The 24847-nt window shown below is 34.4% G+C and overlaps 1 protein-coding gene across 16 annotated transcripts in view; it reads right to left on the bottom strand.

The window, feature by feature from the left end:
* The window catches only part of DMD (dystrophin), a 2843071-nt gene that overhangs the window by 1212234 nt on the left and 1605990 nt on the right, over nucleotides 1-24847 (bottom strand). For all 16 annotated transcript variants that reach the window (XM_079909736.1, XM_079909735.1, XM_079909718.1 and 13 more), the window contains one exon: nucleotides 16632-16826. In XM_079909736.1, coding sequence (XP_079765862.1) covers nucleotides 16632-16826 — 195 coding nt within the window. The remainder of the gene's footprint in view (nucleotides 1-16631; nucleotides 16827-24847) is intronic.

Raw genomic sequence — 24847 nt, 5'->3', positions numbered from 1 at the left:
TTACAGTTGGCCCTCCACATCTGTGGTTCCTCCGCATCCGCAGATCCACCCAACCATGGACTGTATAGCACTGTAGTATTTACTGTGGAAAAATATCCACATGTAAGTGGATCCATGAAGTTCAAACCCATGTTGTTCAAGGGTGAACTGTATAAATATAAAAACTTAACAGGTATCAATAAAATGAACATATTTGCTGACTTGCAGGCAAAATTGGGGTGGTTCAACCATGTGTGAGATGGAGACTAGGCTAGATAGGGGGTGCCTGTTGCTAAGCCTGCAGCTTCCCAGAAGGCTGGCTCTGAAGCAAACTCCATTGGGCAGCAGGAGAGAAGTCATGGGTAGATCTTAGGGAGCTTTCCTGCCTCATTCTAAGACTTTATGACTGTGGTGCATGAGGACTTGTCTTGGGGGAAGATTAATCTATAGAATCTTGTGAGGATATAGATAATGTCGGTTTAAGGGGCAAAAGTCAATGCTTACAATGGGACCCTGAGGAAAGCAGCTGTGTTCCCAGGTCTTCAAATCAGCTAGACACAATGGTTATGGGTGATGTGAGTGAATTTCAGAGAGAGAGAGAGAGAGAGAGAGAGAGAGAGAGAGATTGTTTATAAAATTCCAAGGTGTTGTCTTCAAGTCCATGAACACCTTGCGATTAGAAGGTTTCATTATTTTTTTGTTAAGCAACTCAATTTAACTCTGTGGTCAGAATATGTATCTAACAAGTATTACCATGTGAGAGAAAGGAAGGCATGCCAACACAGAAATATCCTGTGAGATTCCTTATCTGGAGAAATGCAGGTTAAAATTGTCTTCTGCCAGTGTTACAGAATTGCTAGTCAGTGGAATGTAGTAGGTGTTGTTTCATTACAGGAGAGATGGTCAAATTGCTCAGAAACTTTTGTTAGAGTGAAAGCGTGAGAAGAAAATTTGCCTAACGACGACCCTTTGTGGAAAGCAGAGGTCGAGGTTGGAGATGAATATGTCTGAAGAGTAGATCTCATCAGACCTTGGAGAAGAACCAGAAGAGTAAAATATTTTAAAACTAAAGGGAGAACGAATATCAGGAAGGAGGGAGGGAGGGAGCCACCCAGAAGTCAAATGCATCTAGGAACAGGAGTAAAAAGTCAACTGTGGATATTTAGGAGGTGACTGGTGATCTTATCAAGAGCAATCTCAGCATATTGAAAGTATGGAAATGTAAATCTGGACAGAGAAGACTGTCTTCCATTGTCAACCTCTTTCACTGCAAAATTGAAAATAGCTTAGTACTACACTATGGTTTGCTTTATTTGACATAAGACACTTCTTTATGGAGGAAAAGTTTACTACTAATAAAAACAAAACTGAGAATATAACAAAAATTTTTAAAAGACAGAATGGATCTTGTATATGTTATCTATGTCCTAGAAGTGCCTTCACTCAAGCAAACCTCTTATATTCGTTCTTTCTTTTATCCACCTGGCAAAATTTCATTACCATCTCCTGATGGCTCTGAGACTAGAGTCTTGGGTGGAATATTTAGGGCTACCCCACTAGCTGGATTAGATCAGGTGCACCAACATGACTTCTCTTCTGCTTCTGTTAACTCTGCTGACCTGGACAGCCTGACAAAATGACCTTTGCCAGTGCTTGCACTGGCTCAAATCCTGTTGATGTGAGTCACGGACTCCATGTTAATGTGGCTGCCAGCCCAAGGGCAAAATTCCAGAACTCTGACAAGTGCTCCACTTGATACCAAGCATCCAGCTGACTGACTTGCTGATTATTGAAATTCACACTGGGGCAACCAGCCCCATTTGTCCGTGTGTTGGGAGCCCAAACACTTAAAATGAATAGCTGTAATTTCCTAAAGGGGTAAAATTCAAGAGAAGAGAAGGAGGATCTTCCCCACTGGTCTAAAAGTAATCCATTCATGGCTTTCATGCGGGGTGTGTGTGAGAGAATATATAGTCTCTCTCTGATGATTTGAGTTTGCAAAGCTTCCTGATTTTAATCCAAATCTCTGGAGAGTTCCCAGTTCTCTGGAGAGTGATGGAATTGCTTAGAATCAAGTTATGAACAGTTTTAGCAATTCTGGGCAGCATGTTGTAAAAGCAAGAAAACTTTCTATCTTAAATGAGAAAAGCAAAAAGCAAGAACTGGGGTAGGAGATGTCATACTCCCTGGATACCGAGATAATAGCTCCTTGGTGCATTCTCAGAGAATGCTGTCAAAATTGGCTGGAGTCCAGGAAATCCTTTTTAAAGTCCCTACACATACTCTTGTCCCTGAGGCACTGCACACAGAAAAATGGTATATGCACCAAAGAAAATTCTGTAGCAGTTTCCATAGTTTAAAGTCAGAGATGAGATCTTTTATAGCTTTTTACTATTTTAGTTTGTCTAGAAATAAGTGATCTTTACAGTTTCTGACCCTCTGAAAATGAAACCATAGTCACTGTAGTTGCTATGGTGATAGAAAAATCCCTAGGATCACTACAGAGTATATTATTTCCATTTCTCTCCCTGAAATAGTTCCTTACCTTACCTGAAAATATGATTGCAAAATGAGGAAGCACACACTTTTTAGTCAACTTCCTTCCTGATGTTGACATGCACCTATGAAATGACCTCCCTACTCCCCATTTCAATTCTGTGAGATGTTTATTTGTCAGTCACTCTTCCTGGAAATGGAAATTTCAATTTCTGGAAGGCACGCATACATAAGTCTATATAATTTAAGTCCTTGATATTTCAAAATAGCATCCTTTCCACTCTGGTTCACAGAATCAAATAAGTTACCCTTAGTTATACACTTTTTTTTTTCTTTTTTTTTTTGCGGTACGCGGGCCTCTCACTGTTGTGGCCTCTCCCATTGCGGAGCACAGGCTCCGGACGCGCAGGCTCAGTGGCCATGGATCATGGGCCCAGCCGTTCCGTGGCATGTGGGATCCTCCCAGACCCGGGCACGAACCCGTGTCCCCTGCATCGGCAGGCGGACTCTCAACCACTGCGCCACCAGGGAAGCCCTATACACTTTTAATTGAGAAAATTTTGATAGTGAAGCAACTTTCGCAACTGAAAGATGAAGTCCAAATATGTACAATAAGGGAAAACAGAAGACTATGAACTATACTGCTTTAACTCACATTTAGAGGTGAAAAGCCTGTTGTTTAAAGAAGAGCTCATTGATAACACAGTCATAGTAATATAGGCCTCAGCTTTGAGATAAATAATATTTAGAAATGTGGGTTTCCCTTTAAGAAAAGAATCAGTTTTTTAAGGGTATTCATAACACAAACAATTTGAACCTATAAGTACTTTGTTGATTCAAGTATTATGTAGTAAGTGTCTTTAATGAGCTAAAAAAGAGAAACTAAGTCTACAGACAATTGATCTAGGGAACCAAACAAGGCACCTGTTTGCCAACTAATCAGGCTGAGATAAAGGTCTCAAATAACTCTTAACTAGGCTCTGTTCTCTATCATAAGGGGCATATTTCTGCTGCTCAGTTTTTCTTCCTTTTAATGTAAAGCAACAACTACTCCCTTGCTGTTAGAATGTTCCACTATAGAGCATGCCTTTACCCACCTAAATGGTAAATCTATTTATATGAATGTCAAACTAGATACTGTAGAAAGTGAACGGGGCTGGAGTAGGAGACAGTGATATCTGATAAATTGAATGTATTATTAATCACTTCTGATGAAAATAAACTTAAACAAGAACTTAGTGAATTTATAATGTCTTTTCTTACTTATTACTTACTTATTGCAAGTATAATTATTTTATAATTATTCTGGAAAGTGCCTATATGATTTCTGTTTCTAAAAGTGCTATTTAAAATAGCATATTGCTATTGTGCCTTCTCTGTAATCTATAACTTATAGGTAGCCTTAGTCCTGTTTTATACCAAGAAGCAAGCTCAAACACAGGTTCCTAAGTTTAAAACTCTTACTGAGGTAAGATTTGAAATAATAGGTCGATCATATGATGTGTATACAAACTTTAATCTGAAATTCTGTCTTCTATTTTAAAGTTTGTAACAAAATATTTAGAAATTATTTATAAAATATTTACTGCAAATTTTGCAAGTGTTCACTTAGTAAAAGTGTTTCCATAAGAAAAGCTATCTTAAAATTGAAACAATATAGTTTCAGATATATAACAAAATAAGCTAAAATATAAGATAATATGAAATTGTCTAAGTGTATTTTCCCCCAAAACTGACTTCCATATTTCAATTATATTCTGGCTTGAAGTATATTGAATTTCATTTAAAAACTGTAAAATTGCTTTCTAGTGATTCTTCAGCTTTTATGTCCCAAAATGACTCATGGGAGCAGATGGCTTTAAACACCTATAATTCACATTTTTTTTAAAACATATTTACTTCTTTTTTTTTTTTTTTACATCTTTATTGGAGTATAATTGCTTTACAGTGGTGTGTTAGTTTCTGCTATATAACAAAGTGAATCAGTTATACATATTTACTTCTTGAAGAAAATTTCTATTTGGTTCACTAAAAGCTTCTTCATCACATCTTCTCCCACCTCTGCACCATTCAGTACTGTTAAGCATAGCCTTCACCACACAGCCCTGGTCTCTGTAGCCCTACCAAGTTCTGCTAGGCCTCAGGTTTCTCTCCATTTCTCTGAGAGCTATAGCTCTGTCTTCATTCATTAACGCAACAAATATCTGTTGAAAACCTACCATGTGCCAGATACAGTCTAGGTACTGGGGATACGATAGTGAGTCGGAAAGACAAAGTCCTCCTTTTTCTGTTAGCTCACAAGCACTTTGCTGTAGCTTTTAGCCGAGTCGATCATTCAATGGCTGATTCCCTACATCTGCTGATGCCCACTATTGGACACTATTAGTGAATCTATAGAACCATCTTGACATCTTGCCTATCCCGTTTTCCAACTCCACCAATAAGATCCAGTTGTATCAAGGTGATATTTAGATTGTGGGAGTGGCTGAGATTGTCCACAGAGGCGGGGTTAGAGGAAAGAGGGCTGGGAAAGGAACATCAGAAAAACCCATATTTTGCGAGCAAGTGTGGAGGAAGAACTAAAGAATGATTCCAAAATTTATATCTCTAATTGAGATGATCTCCTGAACTTTGACTTATATATATCCAGTATATCCAATATGTCTCTTGATATCCACATGGATGTGTAATAAACATCTTAGACTTAACACATCAAAACTAAACTTACACTCAACCTTGCACCCTAACCTGATACTCCTGCCGTTTTCCGCATGATACAGTTAATGGCAGCTCCATTGTCCCAGTTGTTCATGCCAAAATTCTTAGTGTTATCCTTGAATCCTCTCTCTACCAACCCACATGCAACTGGCCACCAAATCCTATGGGCTCTACCTTGAGAATGTATTCAGGACTTAAACCCCCTGCCACTCTGATCCAAACCATCATCTCTAGCTTGGATAGTTCTGAATATGGGTATAATAACAGTGCTTTCCTAATAGGGTTGCTGTGGTGACCATACAAGCTACCACAAGTAAAGAATTTAGAATGGGTCCTGGCACATAATAAATCAGTAGTAGCCAAATGCCACTTATAGTCAAAGCATGAATATTTCAAAGGCTTTATCTTCTACAAAATTATTCTCAGTTTCTGCTTTCTACATTGCTTGCTCCTCTTCACAAATTCAGTTACACTCATGCCTTATACTGTGTATTTTGTCTATATTATGTCTCTCTTACTTTTATTACTTTCTAACTTGTTTGTGTAACTCTGACATGTGTATTCAATTAATGTTACAAATTACCAGAGCACAGGGATCACATCTTCTATTTCTCTTTTAGAGAGTTAAACACAGTATTCGAGGCTCAATACATATGTGTTAATTTGAAGTGAAAAGTTGAGCTGAAGCTCTGAATCTTAACTTGCTTATGAAAATCAATTTGAATGGAACCACTGAACCTTTAAGGTTTGTTACATTGTTCTTGAACTGTTGCAGGCATGCATTCAGGCCTGAACAGATGTTGTGCGTGCTTCAGGCATCTCCCTGTTTATTCTATTTTACTTTTACTGGTTATTTAGCTGTTAGAGTAAATAGTGGAATAACAGTCCATCTGTATTTCCTGGCCAAGTTTCTCCATGGTTACCTCACAGTACCTCAGATACCTAACAACAGACAAAGTCCTTCATTTAGAATTATGCCTAGTTCCCCAGATGTCACAGAGCACCAATGAGAACAAAAAGAAACCTGCAAAACCTGCACTTCACTGTTCCAACTGTTCCACAAAGACAACAATCCTAGCCATCAGCACCAACTAAACGAAAAATGATTTCATAAATCCTTCTGTGATAGGTACATTTTGCATTATGTTGTGCACACTGTCAAAATCTTTTACAAAAAAAAATCTTGATAGAAAAATCGGCTCTTGCGCATAGCAAAGGAGAATTGTGTAGAAGCAAATGCTTTTCTCATCATTCAAAATTAGATATATGGTATTCTATGTTTCCAAATATTTTAGAACCAGGACATGCCTTTAAGTCTTGTGTAACTGAGCAAAGGAGGGGCAGATAGATTTTATGAAGAAAAATTCTACGGCAATACAATAATCCAGGGAGACATGAAAAACTGATTACCACTGAGGAATGGGATTGAAAAATGTGGACAGGATGCTTTTCTTTCTTCTTTTCACTTTATACTATTTTATCCTATTTAAATATACAATCATGAGCATCTTATTATTCTGATAAAGAATGGAAAATCTAGCACGTGTCATCAAGCAAGTTTACAGATAACTACTATACACAGCTGAATGTAATTAAGTCTGTACAAATTAATACAAATGACAGTACACTATTTTGGAAAATAAAGGAAACATATTTGGTAATATTTTGCCCATTTTATAAATGATTAACGCTGTTGACACTGGGAGAACATGCTTTCTATCACAGCATTTTACATTTGGGATAGAAAAGCAAAACCACTGTTTCATGTAATTGTTCTGAACCTAAATGCACAAATTTAAGAAAACCAACAAACGACAAAACAAAACATGTTAACAACATGTTTTGTTAGGATAGGGATCTTAATACTCTTCCTCCTTTCTTTATCTTTTTGGAAACCCCAGAGATTTCCCTAATGGTGAGAACATCCTTTTGCCTCAGGTTTGGAAAACTCAATTTGGGAATTTGTAGTAGTTGGTATCCATTAATTAAAGTGATTTACAATACATAGTTCTTGATTTTTTCCTTGACTGTTTAATTACATGCATTAGGATTCAGAAACAAGCAGACGGGTAAAAGTCATTGTATTAGATTGAACTATATGCAATTGCCAATGTTTGAACATTTTGACCCACATAATGCCAATTCATAAGATTCAACTGAATGTTACTAAAGTATCAACATGCTCATGACTACCATTTTAAGCAAGAAAATTGATACAGATCAGCTTTTTTAAATGGCAAAAGAAAAACAACAAAATAAATAACAAAAATAAGTCTCATAATTCCAAGGGGAAAAAAAAACACTATTGATTAAAGTATCCTTCACTTAGAGCTTCAATGCTTTTAAATAGTTTAAGTCATGGTTCTGAACTCAGAACAAAGGATTCTAAATTACTGACATAGAATTAGGAAAAAAATGAATTCAACATATTTCAATGAAAAATAAAACTCCACATAAAACAATAATGACAACAACAAACTAAAAAATAGCATCCTATTCTTGGTAAAAGCCATGGAACATGGAAACATGGAACAATTTAGAGCCTGCATCCTCAAGAGTAATATTAAAAAATGAGCTATTCATTTGGCACCTAAAATTAATAGAAGAATGAAAAATTTTACCCCTGAATAAGTAATACTTAGCTTTGGAAATATAGTAAATATGATTGAAAGTAAGTAAGATTCTCTAACCAAAGTTTTTGTCAAAAGCAAATGTTTTTTAGCCTATGTGCATTCTCTTCTTTTACTTTTTTTTTTAACTTTAAACTTTTTTTTTCTAACCTTTAGGCTACTTGCCAAATCTGGAAATAACTTTTTGTATATTTTATGCTATTATTAACATTTTACTTAAAGTTTTTTTTTACATTTAAGTATGCAATTTTATGTTTCACCACATTTTAAAAAAATTATTTATTTTATTTATTTATTTTTGGCTGTGTTGGGTCTTTGTTGCTGCGCACGGGCTTCTCATTGCAGTGGCTTCTCTTGTTGCGGAGCACGGGCTCTAGGCACGCAGGCTTCAGTAGTTGTGGCATGTGAGCTCAGTAGTTGTGGCTCGCGGGCTCTAGAGCGCAGGGTCAGTAGTTGTGGCACACGGGCTTAGTTGCTCCGCAGCATGTGGGATCTTCCCAGACCAGGGCTCAAACCCATGTCCCCTACATTGGCAGGCAGATTCTTAACCACTGTGCCACCAGGGAAGCCCTCACCACATTCTTAAAGGCAATTTGTTTGCAGGATTATTTACATGGAAATTTAATTTACAATAATTTTTAAGACTTTGGATATATGGTGAAGTAATATGGGTTTTGCAAAATTGGAAATTTATATAATTATACATTTTTTACAAGAATTTTTCTAGATAATCCTACATGATTTCACTTTATCTTCACAATATTACTGCTGAGTAGGCTGGGACAGGTATTATCATTGATCTAATTTCAAAGTTAAAAACACTGAGACACAGAAATTTTATGTGGCTTGCCCAGGACACAACTAAGAGTCAGATTCGGTGTCTAAATTTAAGACTTTCATGTTCAAATCCAGTGCCTTGCCAACCACTCTAGCCTATTTTTTGCCATAACCATATAATGCAAGCCAAGTGATTGGGAAAAATATTACTAATATTTTAATTATTTGTGGGTTTCTTGCCACACACTTTCATAAATGATTGGTTTAAAATTCAGTGTGTACAAACCTAGAGCAAATTTCTCCATGCTGCTATATATGCTTAGTTTGTTAGAATTCATACACATGGATGATTTAATTCAATGAGTTTGGATATAATGTAAAAGAGACTAATTTTGTTTCTTTTTTTAAATTTAAAAAATCAGTTTTTATTCTTGGAACTACTAGATTAGCATTGTTCTGTCCTCTTCAATCGCAGACTTCATACCTGGATTTACCAGACTGTCATCCATTCATTCAACAGATGTGCACTGAGTGCCTATTTGTGGTAGGTACCGTCCTAGGAGTTGGAGATATAGTGGTGAACAACACAAACAAGATATTTTTTTCTTCCTAGTGGTTATGTGTATGATGGATGTTGGTCACCAGAGGGAAAAAGTCAAAAGGAGTACGTGGCTCATTTGCAAACCACTGCAAACGGTAAAAATTGTATCTTTTGCTGTGGCTGACTCAGTATCACCATCTTAATAAATGTAGCTCTGCAGTTAAATGGATACACATACACTTAAATGCACGTATATGTGTTTTAAGAGTTATAAAATCCTGCATGATTGCTTTCACATTTTAAGAAGGCGGAAATAATAGCTTTAGGCAGTTTTAGTTAACAAAAATGCCTTGAGACCCTTTGTAACTTGGCTAACAGAGGAGCACACAACTTTCATTTCTGAGAAAAAAAGGATGAGAGAAACCCATTAGTAGCTGTTGTGACAGCAGCCATTGGGGAGTAGATCTATCTCAAACCTGAGAAAGAGAAATTGGAGCACCAAAGACTCAAACTCCAGTTCATTTTCACTCTCTGGAATTTGTCTTTATCTGACAGATGAAGGCAACATCCTATATAAATCTAATTCTTATCCACTTTATGCCTCATCTAGTTACCAGGCACTACATTAATGACATATCAAATTGGGAAGGGTGTTCAATCAAAAGGCATTAAAGTACTTATTAATTAATTTTTTCTGAGCTTCTAAAGAAATTTTTTTAAAGTTATATTTAGTGGCTCTATGGTAAGGTGTCCTTTCGATTTTTTTTCCCCTGCATTGTTTATGGCCACATGTCAAAATTATTTCCTAAATACAACTATATACTTTGGTGGAAACATTCTCCATAGGATGATGCACTGTCCTTACATAAGTAACCAATCAGTAATTATATATCACAGATCAAAAAACATGACATCATAATTGGTCAAAGAACAGCTTGAATAGTTCATGAATAAAAGGAAAACCTCCACACAACTTAATTGCAACCACAAAATTTCAACCAGCATCATGAATTGTAAGTTTTAACATGGAAGTTTCTGACTTCCAGAATTTATAGGACGCAAATTATCAAAATAGTCTTGCTAGGAGAATGGAAGGAGGCGGAGGGAGTCCTTAAAGTACATTTTAGCAAAGATGGGAGTAAACTGAAGCATGGGGATCAAAGTAGGACAACTGATGGGCCTGATAAAATAATGGCTGGGAGAAAAGAATGAATAATTTCCTATAAAAGAGAGACATGTAGAAAACATAAAGGGAAACTATCAAAGTACATATAAATATGAATTATAATGCAGTAAATATCTATAATATCTTCACTATAAGAGAAGTAAAAATTGAGGTACTATATTAATGATTTAAATATGATTTCAATTATAGCAAATAGATTAATATTTGTAAAGTACTTCACAAATATAAATAGCAAGTCAATCAAGCAAATAAAATAAATAGCAAATCAAATAAATCCCAAATCATAAAAGCAATTGAAAAAAGCAAATATATTTATAGCTGAATAAATGTGCTAGTTGAAAAGCTTAAACATTGTCCAACACCATACACAAAAATAAACTCAAAATGCATTAAAGACCTAAATATAAGACTAGATACTACAAAATTCTTAGAGGAAAACATATGCAGAACACTCTTTGGTGTAAATTGCAGCAATATCTTTTTGGATCCACCTCCTAGAGTAATGAAAACTAACAAATTGTAACAAATGGGACCTAATTAAACTTAAAAGCTTTTGCACAGCAAAGGAAACCATAAACAAAACGAAAAGACAATCCACAGAATGGGAGAAAATATTTGCAAACGAAGCGACTGACAAGGGATTAATCTCCAAAATATACAAACAGCTCATGCAGCTCAATATAAAAACAAACAAACAAACAACCCAATCAAAAAAATGGGCAGAACATCCAAATAGACATTTCTCCAAAGAAGACATACAGATGGAGAAAAAGCACATGAAAAGATGCTCAACATCACTAATTATTAGAGAAATGCAAATCAAAACTACAATGAGGTATCACCTCACACCAGTCAGAATAGCCGTCATCAAAAATCTAGAAGCAATAAATGCTGGAGAAGGTGTGGAGAAAAGGGAACCCTCTTACACTGTTGTTGGGAATGTAAATTGTTACAAGCACTATGGAGAACAGTATGAAGGCTCCTTGAAAAACTAAAAATAGTACTACCATATGATCTAGCAATCCCACTCCAGGGCATATATCTGGAGAAAACCAAAATCTGAAAAGATACATGCACCCCAATGTTTATTGCAGCACTATTTAAATAGCTAAAACGTGGAAGCAACCTAAATGTCCATCGAGAGAGGAACAGATAAAGAAGATGTGGTACATATATACAATGGGATGTTACTCAGCCATAAAAAAGAACAAAATAATTCCATTTGCAGCAACATGGATGGACCTAGAGATTATCACACTAAGTGAAGTAAGTCAGACAGAGAAAAGACAAATATATGATATCGCTTATATGTGGAAACTAAAAAAATGATACAAATGAACTTATTTACAAAACAGAAACAGACTCACCCACTTTGAGGCACAGACTTTCACAATTACCAAAGAGGAAAGGTGGGGGGGGAGGGATAAATTAGGAGTTTGGGATGAACATATACATGCTACTATATATAAAATAGGTAATCAACAAGGACCTATGGTATAGCATAGGGAACTCTACTCAATATTCTCTAATAACCTGTGTGGGAACAGAACCTGAAAAAGAATGGATATATGTATATGTATAACTGAATCACTTTGCTGTATACCTGAAACTAACACAACATTATAAATCAACTATACTCTAATATAAAATAAAAATTAAATTAAAATTTAAAAAGAAAAAAAAAGAAAAACTTGATTTTTCTCAGAGAAATCATGAAATGATTACATTATTCCAAATGTTACAGTCCAAAATATCAGTTCTTACAATGTGGTAACATATTAATAAAAGTCATATTTTTCCATGCACCAAACTATTCGATTATAAAGTTTAAGTAGAATTCAAAAAGCATTTGTAAACAAATTTTGCCTTGATACTTTATATGCTCCATGATTATTTAATTTAGAATAATTACAATATTCTTTTGTTTGAATAGTATTAAACTGGTGAAAAATCTAACCCTTTATCTAGCATGGCCCTGTATTACAATTTACACAGAAACATTAATTATTTTATTTACCTTCAGATATTTTGTTCAGATTTGTATATACAGTACCTCCTTCTATTATCTAACTTTCCTAATACCAGAATAGAAAACCAGTCAGCTTGCTCACGGCATTAGTTTTGTCTTCATTCAAGTGACTGACATTATTAAATTTGTGCTTAAATGTGATGAAATAGATTCCAAAGGAGAAAGATTTTGACCAGAGTGATAAGATCTCCATCGCCAGCACTTTTGCCTGTGCTTCACAGCAAGAGTGGAGTACCGAAGGCAAAGTTATCAATGAGAAGAAAGAAATCTTACATTTCTCAAGTGATCTTTCTACCAAGTTCACAGGACACCTAAATTCTCCTGAGCCCCAAATCTGCTGAGAATGGGCTTTTATACACCCATGCTCAAGTTTCTGGTGAACACAGAAATAAATCTTCTATCTTCTCTCTGAAAACATTTCCAAAATCTGAAAATCTCTCCTTACCACCCTAGCCCAAGCCACTGGCATCCGTTCTTCAACTGTCCTCCTTGTTTTTACCCTTGATCCCCTACAGTTCTACTCTCTGGGGCAGCCAGTGTGATCTTTTTAAAGCATAAATCCGATCACATCAGTCATCTTCTCAAAAACCTATCTCGCTCAGAATGAATGGTAGTCTTTATGACGGTCCACCATTTGTTTGCTTATATTCTGTCTCCCTCTGCTTTAACAAAAGCTGTATGAGGGCGGAGTCCATCGGTTTTGTTTACTGCTTTTTAAGCACTTAGAGCAATGCCTGCTATATAGGAAGTGCTTAATAAAGATGTTTGAATCCTCCCTCACTCCTTACATTATTGCCTTGTCCTAATAATTCCTTTTAGGTCTCAAAGGTCCTGCATAAAAGCTGAACCAGTCAAAGAAGACTGAACGACTTTTGCTTTATGATCTTTGGCTTTTTCAGCTACAACAAGCTCTCCCCAGTGCTGCTGAGGTTGAACAAAGGCTGACTTTACTTCTTGATCTTATCTAAGCTCTACATTGGGCCCAACTGTCCTGTCAACATCTGTGAGTTTTCTCCATTTGTCTACACTTCTTGTCACTCACCCTGGCTACTAAAGACACAAAACATTTTATCCACCTCAACCAGAGCATCTTTAATATCATCAGTTTAGAATCTTTAATATCATCAGTTTAGATGAGACAACTGAAATGATGCATGTCTGACTTCTTTCTTTTCTTCCCTTTCTTTTCCTCTTCCTGCCTTCCTTTTCTCCTTTATTTCCTTCCCTCCTTTCTCCCTTTCTCCCTCCCTCCCTCCCTTTTTCTCTTGCTGAAGTATAGTTGATTTACAATATTATAATAGTTTCAGATGTATAACATAGTGATTCAATATTTTTATAGAATATATTTCAAGTTATTATAAAATATTGGCTATATTTCCTGTACTGTACAATATATCCTTGTAGCTTATTTATATCTAGTAGTTTGTACCCTTTAATCCCCTACCCCTATCCTGTCCCCCTTTCCTCTCCTCACTGGTAACCACTCACTAGTTTGTTCTCTATATCTGTGAGTTTGCTTCTGTTTTGTTACATTCGTTTGTTTTGTTTTTTAGCTTCCACATATAAGCAATAACATACAATATTTTTCTTTTTCTGTGTGACTAATTTCACTAAGGATAATGCCAACAAGCACATGGAAGTTGCTTGCTTCCTTTTATGGAATCTTTTTGAACTGGCATAGATTCAGTGAGAATTAGAACTCAGGACATTTTTCCTATCAACTGGCCACACCAGTCCTCAGTATTCTACCATGTTTTACCCAAATTCACCCTTGCTATGCTCAACATAGTACCCTTGAAACCACTGCATGAAAGGTGGTACAGTATAGGGGTTAACAGCTCAGAGGTTAAATCTACTTGGCTTGGGTGCAAATCCTTGCTCAACCGATACTAGCTGTGTCAACTCTGTCAAGTTATTTTACTTAATATTTCTTCAGTTTCTTCATCTATAAAATGGGGATAATAATTTTAGATATTTCATAGAGTTACGGGGAGGATCAATTAGTTAATACAAGTTATCGAGTACCTAAGCCCTATATACAAATTGATCCCCCTTTTGGCAAAAGATAAAGCATAGTTGTCATCCTTATTCTAACCCATGCTCTTATTTTTGTCCTAATAATTCACCTTTATCCATGTCAATCCCTAACTGAGCAACTAAGGCCTAATTAAGCAACTAATTGATAATATTGGCTTTGATATAAGGATAAATATTACTTTTGTGTGTGTTTCTCATTCATCGCTAGGTATGCCTTAGCTAATGTATTAGCTATTAAATGCAGATTTACAATGTAAATAGGTGTTTATCTGGTTAGTTCTTGTCAAAATGATTAGGTAGCTTTTGAATTCAATACATCTATGGAAATCATATGTGCTATATTATTTATATTTTGTTCAGAAAGTCATTATTTTAACTTATTGCACAATATTTGTGTTGTATTATACTTAAAAAATATGTATGTTAAACCACAGCGATACCTACTACAGTTCTGTAATTTGATTCATGCAAATGTGTCAGGAATAAAATCAACCACAATTTAATTTCAAACCTTCTCAACCAGCAGCTGTACAATTTATGGACTGCTTTTCTATTTTTACTACTAGACAATGACAATGATGAATGCCTTTAAGAGGAAGTACATATTCATTGAAAAGACTGAAATCAAAACTATCCCCCTTCAGAAAGCTCATAGAGGTAGGAAGCCCATTTGCTTGCTGCAGGAGATATGCTGGGAGTGAGATGGAATTATGCCCCAAACTCCATCTAATGAGGACTCAATAACCAATTAAATTAAAACTGCGATAATACTTTTTTTACAAACCACAGTAATCAATACCATTGTAATTGGTGTCAGCTTTAATACTATTAAATATATCTGAAAGAACAAAATTATTAGCTATGATTGCAGCCAGGGGCCCATCATTCTGAGTGTGCCAGGGTAAGAGGTATGAAGACAAAGATATTCAATTGGCAACTTAATAAGTTTAGGGTTACTGCTCTCCTGACCTATATGTCCACGAACATGGAAAGGAATGAATATTAGCTCATTAGCAGTGATTTACATATTGAATGACAATGATGAACTTACAAACTGTGCTGTCATGAGAAATTAGTTAATGTGAATTATGACAGGCATGCTGGCATGTCTCCTTTATCAATTGATTTTCTTTTCTTCACTGTACCCATGAGTGATTTGACTTTTACTTCAAAGAGAATAAGAAATAGCACCATACCAAAATGATGTAGTTCCAGAGATCCATGCATCCCTTACTCTATTTTAGTGTATAATTTTGTAGCTTATTTGATATGATGTAAGACATTAAACTCAAGTCACTCGAGATATTGCTACTCTGATTTCTAAGACAAACGTCTTTATCTATTTGTATAGTTATGCAAATATGTGATATGGAATGAGATCCCAAGACATTCATTTAGAGTATAAAATACTTTAGCTAATAGGTGCTGCTGAGAGCAAACTTATCTTCTGTCTATAATCTTATGCTGTTTGCTTCGGCAAATACCAAGCTCTGGGTATACTATTATCTTTCATTTTGAGTGTGAAATGTATGATCACAAAAATTATCTTGAGACACACATTATTATGTACATTTTCTTGATGCTACATTTATTTATCTTCAGACACTTCCCTCTAAAATTCAAACCCTACTTCTTCATCATGTTTTGTCTTATCAGAATTCATAAACTTACAGTCGGTGATTTGAAAAAAAGCTGGATTTGGTTGGAGGCTTTTGCCTGGTGATTTTAAATAAAGTATTTTATTGCTTTCTATTCAATTAGATACCATATGTTGTGGTATTGATACTGACACTAACTTGAAATTGAATGTGAATATTATAAGTGGAAATAGAAAATTAAAACTGTATACAAAAGATATAATTTAAAACCTCATTTAATTTCCCCTTTTATGGGAGAAGAAAGACAAGTAATGTATCAGTTGGGAGTAAACTGTTTGTCTAGCAAAGCTTGTTTTTTGGAGAGTCCTTTCTGCCCTGAATGTATAAGAAACTATTATTTTAGTGCGTTCCTTTGTTTTAGGAAGTCTCTTAACATTAAATATTATAAAATACCTATTCAATTTTATGTTTCTCTTTCTACACTAGATTTCTAAAGCTAAGCATCTTGTAAAGTATTTTAAGATTTCCATGTGTTAAGTCAGAATGCCTTCACGGTATACATTTAAGTAAAATGTTCTGGTACAGCAAATGATCAATATGATGACCTTGTAAAATCTGAATGAAAGTGCTTTGCTTTTACCTTCAGAGACTCCTCTTGTTTGAAGAGATCTTCAAAATCTTTAGCACAGAGGTCAGGAGCTTTGAGAAGTTGTTCCACTTCTGATAGGGCTTGTGAGACATGAGTAATCTCAGTCAGGTAAGTAGAAGGCACATAAGAAATTTCCAAAGGCATTTCTTCAGTCATCACCATCACTGATTCTTCATGGACAGTGTGCTGGTATAGATATACAAAAGAACAATTCTTTTAGCTTCCTAATATTGAAAAGACCTCTATTGAATTCATATAGATTCCAGATTATAGCTGACAGAGGGCTGGAAAGTGGATCAAAAATGCATGATGATAAGTCTAGTAAAAAGGTTATTTATTATTTATATATCCTCTCTTCCAAAACGTGTTAGAAACATTTTATAATAAGAGATACACAAACATTAGCACCATGAATATAAGATTGAAAGACCAAGAGCCGTAAGGTCATGAGAGGGGTAGTTTTACCCTAAGAAAAGGATACTTTTTACAACTGGATTTAAAAATGTAATTCTAAGCTTCCTGGAAAACTAAGTATGGGGTGGGATGTGAGGGGTCTACATCTATGATATTCATACCAAAAGGAACCTTTCCTATACTTTTTTCCCCTAATCTTGACTGAGGTACAAGAGGGACAAAGTGGTTTTGCTTGGTAGCTAACTTTCTATTAAGCACCTTCTCCTCCAAATTCCTGACATCAGCTGTCTCTTTGGTTTTTTTTTTTAACATCTTTATTGGAGTATAATTGCTTTACAATGGTGTGTTAGTTTCTGCTTTATAACAAAGTGAATCAGCTATACATATACATATATACCCATATCTCCTCCCTCTTGCCTCTCCCTCCCACCCTCCCTATCCCACCCCTCTAGGTGGTCACAAAGCACGGAGCTGATCTCCCTGTCAGCTCCTCTCTTTGATGCTAGATTCTTGCTAAGTTAAACTGCTTATTAAGTAGGACTGAGGATGAAATTTACACTTTAATAAGAGCTCCTGAAAGCCTGAAGATCTAAGGGAGCACCAGCTTCTCCTCCTGCATCTACACTTTCCTATCTGCCATTCAAGTGTTAGGACTGATGGGCATCTGGGGCTCAGAGTCTGTTTGGACTTGGTCAGGAGTGCCTCTTTCCCTATTCCTTATAAGAACAAGGAATACATACTATTTGGAGTGCAAATTCAGAAAGATAAATGACCTCTGCTCTCTTCTGTCTATACTATAAGCAGCAAAACTCTTGTAATTGAAATTAGTTTTCCAGTAACTTTGTTTTGAATTGATGAACTGCCATCTGCCTGGTGATGGGGTCAGCTGAGGGTTTCAGTGGCAGGGTCTCTTGGGGAGTTCTGATGATAAGCATGCTAACACAGCCATTTATTACTGCACAGCCTTTAAGATGAGACCATCCTCATTTTTGCAGTAATGTAATTAAATGGTGTTTAGGATCCCAGACTGAAGCTACACAAAGATGAGTTAAAATATAAGCTGGTCCATTTATGCTTTCATTTTGGTCATTCAGGTCCAGGATTCTTGTACTCACTTTTTAGATAATATAAAAACAAAATAATTCTAATTTAGATGTCTCATCTACTTATGATACTACAAATTCATAGAATTACACAGAGTAACTTATATCACACAATTATACCTTTTAACAAAGTTTCGTTTAGTGTGTATACCTTGACCAAATACATGACACCTATTCCTTCATGATCAATGGAATGGTAATCTACATGTACTTCTAATTTTACATTTAAAATAATATTAGAATTTTGGGCTAGAGTTGGAGGATTTCATTCCTTCTATTCTCTTGATACATAGTATCTAGTCATCATAGATAGGAGAAGTGGTGCATACCAGGTGAATAAGGCAAGCTAAGGGATGATCCTGTGAACTTTTATGAGAAATGGAACATTTCAAAATAAGTCTTTGATACCATTGGGAAACTGTCAACTCATTTTCTAGAAAGTTCAGCTTTATAAATTTTAAATATTCTCATTCATTATAAAGTTCTAATAGATACAATAATTTTTAATACAGAGAAATGTGTCATAATTTTCATATATGATAATAAGCTGTCAAAAAGTAAACTGAGACACTCAGGTATTTGGAGATCTAGGTTACTATATACCCCTTAAAATATATCAGTCCTTTTGACACAGTCATGCAGGTCTATAATGAATAAACTATATCTACTGAATGCCTTTCAGTTTGGTTTAATAAAAATTTCAGACAGTTATTAAACAATCAGTATAATTGGAAGTATCATGTTCATTTTCTCTTCTTTATGCAAAATCCATGCACTCATATTCAGATTTTGCCTTTTCATTTGAATTTCATTAACTCGCCTTGAATAATTATATCCTTCTGAATCCTGATGTGTACAAATCCTGTCTAACCTTTTGAAAATCAACTTGCTTTTGTTAATGTTCTTTACCACCTTATACCATTACAGATATTCATGCATCATTAGCATGGAAGTGCTGTAGCCATACTATTTTTTTATTCCTCTCTGTTCATATTCATTTCTAATGATATATACCCAAAAGAATACACTATCCTCACTTTCTGGGAATGAAACTGAAGAGATGTGGAAGAAAGCCCAAAAGTACCTATTTTTATTAACAAATTGAAAGCTCAATTGAAGTTTAGAAAGGATTATTATGGGACAAAACTATGATTTGTAATACCTAAAGTTGAGATGAAAACTGGCTTCAAATTTTGAGCTCTGTAAGTGGGCATAGGTATCACTCATAAAGTTTTTAATAAACTTCTGTTTCTCTAAAACTTCAGTTATCACTTTCTTTTTATTACTTAAAATTTGATTCTTGAAGAGCCACATAACTGCATGAAATAAAGGCAATCCTGTTTTGAAACAAATGAGGCATTATATCTAAGTTTTTAAAACAAAATGTTTTCCTCCATGATTTAAAGGACTTCTCTCTCCTCACTATAAAAGTTTCAAATGAGTTGTGGTTACTGCCTCATTTATGAGTTATGAGGTCAAAATACTCAAGAAGAAAAATGCACTATATGCCATATCATTATGAGATATTCTTTTTTAAAATACCGATGTATCTAACATAAACGTGGTATATAGAAAATAGGTCAACACATTCAAAGTCTAACTAACCAAAATTAGCCAAATACCTGGACAAAAAAAGTAATGCAGTGATGGAACATTTTTTTTTATTTCATTAGTGTTAATAAAGACAAAGATATGTCAAATCTTCAAAATAATACAAGATTATTTATCAATAATTTAAAGTGAGCTATCATATGAAAATCTGCTAATTTATATCTTATCTTTCTCCAAAATGGCATTCTTAATTATTACAAATTAGTTAAAATAATAATACAATGGTATATAAATCCCAAATAGGATTACAGGCTTTTATATGGGTTCTGATGGGTCATAAATAATATGGTAATGGGAAAGACTTAAGTTATCTAAGACAGGCAGCTTTCTCTCCTAGTCTCAAAAGTCTTCAGAGAAAAAAAATAAGTTTCCTTCTAATAAGATGGACAGTTAAGCTATTTGTATTTATTTCTCTTTGATCATTTATAGAAATTATAACCTAAAAAGGCAAATTAAATAATCAAATTTGGCAAAAAGAACACTGCATTAATCCACAGACTGAAAAAAGACTCAAATTATATGACATACGATAAACAAGAATATGACACAGCTGAGATAGGTAGGGGTTAGTCTTTCCTGTTCACAGTTTTGGATACACATAAATGGCACGGCAATACTAGCGTTCTGACAGTACTTGGCTTTGCGTGCTTTTAATTAAGTCACTGTGCAGAATGACCTTAAATAATCAGCCTAATGAGATCACATGAATTGGTTATGATCTTAGATGAAGAAAACAGTGACAAGAGAGCATTTTCTCTCAGGAATTTCCATCCCTCTTCACTGCATCATCTAGAAAACTGCCTATGTGAAGTTATGTAACAAAAAAAAGGGGAGGATCAATCCTAGAATGATCATGAAGTAGTTCATCAACAAACTGTATTAAGCTTATAATTTACCCCTTTGGTTCAAAAAGAATAAAACACAATAAATACATAAAATAATCAGTATAAAATATTGCAGAAAGTCATCCTTTATATCTATATTATTTATTTTCTAAAATTAGAATGAATTTTTGGTACCAGGCAAGCTGGCAGGGAAGAGATAATCAGGTGGAGCTGGATGTATTAGTCTTTAAGAACAACCTACTTCCAGGAGGCCAGGTATGTGTAGTGTTCTGTATAAAGGGTATGGATGCACCTGTTCAATGACCTGCCTTATGTTGATTCTTCCCTTCCACATCATCCAATTTACTTAATTCCTCAGGGCCAAGCTAAATTACCATCTAATTAAACTGATAAACTGAATCTTGATAATGTGTTAATGGCTTATAGTGGTTTAAAGTATTATCCTTCACAGGATAACATTTGCATTTTAATATGGATTTTCAATACATTAACATAAAGTAGTAACTTGGTAGAATTCTAGTCACTAAGTATGGCCCGTGAGAGAAACGAAAGGAAAAGCCTTTGATTCCCACCAAGGAAAGCACCAACACATCAGCACCAACATATATGGCCTACCCCATAAGAAATTACCAGTAAAATAACATGACAATTAAACAGATAAGGTTATTTACCCTAGGTACCTTACAATGTAAAATAAATGCAGCAAAGATTCATGCATAGTACCTAGCCTATAATAGGTATTCAAAAAATTTGTTGAATAAATGAAGAAACTATCAACTTAAAAGGATAATTTTTTAAAATAAATATTTGGCTAGAACTCCTGGGATCTACAGCTATAACATAATTTCCATTTTGGAATTCCCAGAATTCAAACAGGAATATTTTCTTCATTTCATAATGTAATCTTCATTAGTACAGATTTAAAAGGTATTTCTGATTTAACTAAACAACATTTTTTCCAACTTAATGCACACAAGCTAAATGCTGTTACACACATGTGTCTGGCTCTTCAATTGTCTCTCAGATTTTAATGTAACTCATTATATGTGAACAAAAAAAAAGCCATTATTTGAAGTACTCTTATACAGATAATTTTAGCAGATATTAATTTTAGCCTCTTTATGGAGGTCCACAATGCTTATTAGCAAATTGAAGTGTCTGAGAAGGCTTGCAGTCAAGAAATTTTTTTATCCTTTCTAACTTTTCCCAAAGTGTCCACACAAAACTTTTAATTTATATATCCAGTATATATTCGTCTAATAGCAAGCTATCCTGATACCAGCTTGGGAATATGCGGCATAGGAATTTTTTCATATGTGCACATGTGAAAATGAACACACATATAATGAAGTTGATGTGAAAACAAAATTAATACAAGAAAAAATAAGTATGGAATTACTTTAACTTCTGCAAGTATATGTCACCTCATTATATCACTTAATTTCTATTGTCCTGTGGATCTTCCACTTTGAGTAGACTTTGCAGAACAGACTTCCAATAGTATTAATTTCTATGCTACACTTCTCAAGCATCTCAGAAAATCAGGCTGGCATTTATGTCTATATTATTTAATGTGGCAACTAAGTAATTATATCTGAATGTGCATGTGCCATAATCCTGTTTCTGAATGAGGCTTTTTCTTTATTAGAAATGTGATAGTGAAAAAGCCTATAACTGTACTGTTCAATATGGTAGTCCTTGCCCACATGTGACTATTCAAATGTAAATCTAAATTATTTAAAAGGAAATACAAATAAAATTTTAGTTGCTAATAAGATTTAAAATATAACATGGTATTCATTTTTTATAATAGAAAAAGTCAATAATGCAAAAGCTAAAATATTTATGAAAAAGTTTAACACTAGCATTACATTTATCAGAAAATATTTGTTGTACCTTTTCTATCAATAGATTGATAGTTTTCCTCATGAAGGTGATCTAGACTGGCTAGTAAATCCAACTTAAGATGTCAAACACTTAAAATTCAGTCAATTTGTCATTATACTACAGCAGATTGATTTTACGGAACTGCTAACATTTTGTTTTCATATACAATAGCCTCAATCTTTACGTAACCTCATCAACTCTGATGAAGTTACTTTATGAAAGCACCTATTACAAAGTATAGGAATTATACATGCATGATTAATCTGTTGAAAGCTATTTTAATTTATGCATGTATGTATATGTATGCATGTGTGTGTTCATACAAACAAAATGGAAATGTTGAGATAGGAAAATCACCTCATACACACATGTTTTCTGTCTCCCTCACTGTTAAGTAGACACAACCTTCAAAATAACAGTGACTAACTACTAGAATCTAGAAGAATATGTGCATCAAGGACTCAAATAACAGAAAAAGAGGTGTAGGTAGAAAAAGATCATGAACTGGTAGTCTTTGAAAGATAGATGATCTCTGGCACAGTCTGGGATGAAAACTATGGATCTGGTGATTTCCAGATGTGTATATGAGGTAATTTGTAGGAGACAATTGATTTAAGAGGATCTATTGGGCCCAGGAAGGAGTAAGAACCTGCTGTTTTGCTTCATACAGGCACTATTGGACAGTGGCTGTACTAAATGGCTGAGGACAGCTTTAACCCCCACTTCTTATTCTTGAGATCAAGATGCTTAGCCACACATATTTATTCTGGGAGGTTCTGGCTTGTTAAGCCATTCTTCAACAGAAAAAAAAAAAGCCATTATCTTTGTTACTTCTCAATCATCACTATATAGTATAACCCTCAAACCTGACTTACATTTATGCTAAGAGCTTTCACACCCTTTAATTTAAGCACAAGAAAAAGAACATAGGCCATTTCAGGAGACACAAGGGATTGAAAAAAGGAAACAAAGCTGAGTCCATGCAAGAAATATACTAAAAGAAACAGAAGAGAGATTTAATAAAAAACAAAGTGAGAAGCATGAAAAAGATAACATTAAAATACAGAAAGCCTGATACCTGGTTTTAGAAAATTCAGTAGATGATTTGGGAAAAGACAATGGTAATTGCTAAAAAAAAAAAAAAAATGTGGGTTCTAAATGATCAACCAGAGGAAGTATCCTACAACACAGAGAAGAATAGAAAGACATTGAAATCATAACTAAAAAGATAAGAGACCTGGAGGATAGAATCAGGACATCTAATATGTAAAGAATATAAATATCAGAATGAGAAAAGACAAGAGATGGAAGAGAATAATTAAAATAATTTTAAAACAAAACTCTCCTAAGCTAAAAATATTATTGATTTGCAAAAGTTAAAAATGTTACCCAGGTACCAAGAAGAGCTAAAGAATAAAGACACATATTTAGAAACATATTGAAAAATATCCTAGTGAAAATTTTGAATTCTGAGGAATGGGGTGGGGGTACCTTACAGAGTTTGAGACAAAGAGAAATATATATATATATATTTCTTTGTGTATATATATATAAACTTGGACCACCATATATTTTTACATATATATGTATATATATATGTGTATACATATATATAAATTTGGACCAACATCATACTTCTCACTGGCACAATGGAAGCTCGAAGACACTGAAATTTAAAAGACAATGGACACTAAAAGACAGTGGTCCACAACCTATATAGGCTATTAACAGAGGAAGAGAGAGATTCAAGAGCGCTATTATTATTCAAAGAATCCATCATTATGATATAAAAGAAAGATCATTTTGAAAACTTAAACATTAAAAGGGTATACATCCTTATATAATTTTTATGAGAAAATTTCTCAAGTATTCCAACAAAATGAAAAATAAAGTATAATAAAGATTTCTAAACAGAAGGAAATAAAGAATACAAAGAAACTGATGAACAATAAACTCTGTGAGGCTTTTCTGTTAAATTTAATACAACAGTGGTAGTTTAAGTGTAATCTGAGTGATAATATGACTTCTTGAACTAGATACTATGAGGAGAAACAACAGTAGTTAGGGACAAAAATTATATATTATTAGTTTTTAAAGGACTTTATCTTGGCTTGAAAAGAATGAGAAGTTGCTGAACAAATCATGTTGGTGGGGAGATCAATGTTCTCATTTAATTTTGGTGTAAAACTACAGAGATATAGGGTTAAAATTATTAAAAATAGGAAACTAAGTGCTAGTAAAATAGACATGCAGAGTGCAACTTCAAAAATATCAGCAGTATGAGGAGGGATGCAGTAGTATTCAATAATGATGGTGAATTACAAAATTATGAACAAAGGACACGAGC

The sequence above is a fragment of the Stenella coeruleoalba genome (assembly GCF_951394435.1).
Source record: "Stenella coeruleoalba genome assembly, chromosome: X".
NCBI lineage: Eukaryota > Metazoa > Chordata > Mammalia > Artiodactyla > Delphinidae > Stenella > Stenella coeruleoalba.
Note: the sequence above shows the minus strand (reverse complement) of the source record. Positions and strands in the feature narration are given on the sequence as shown.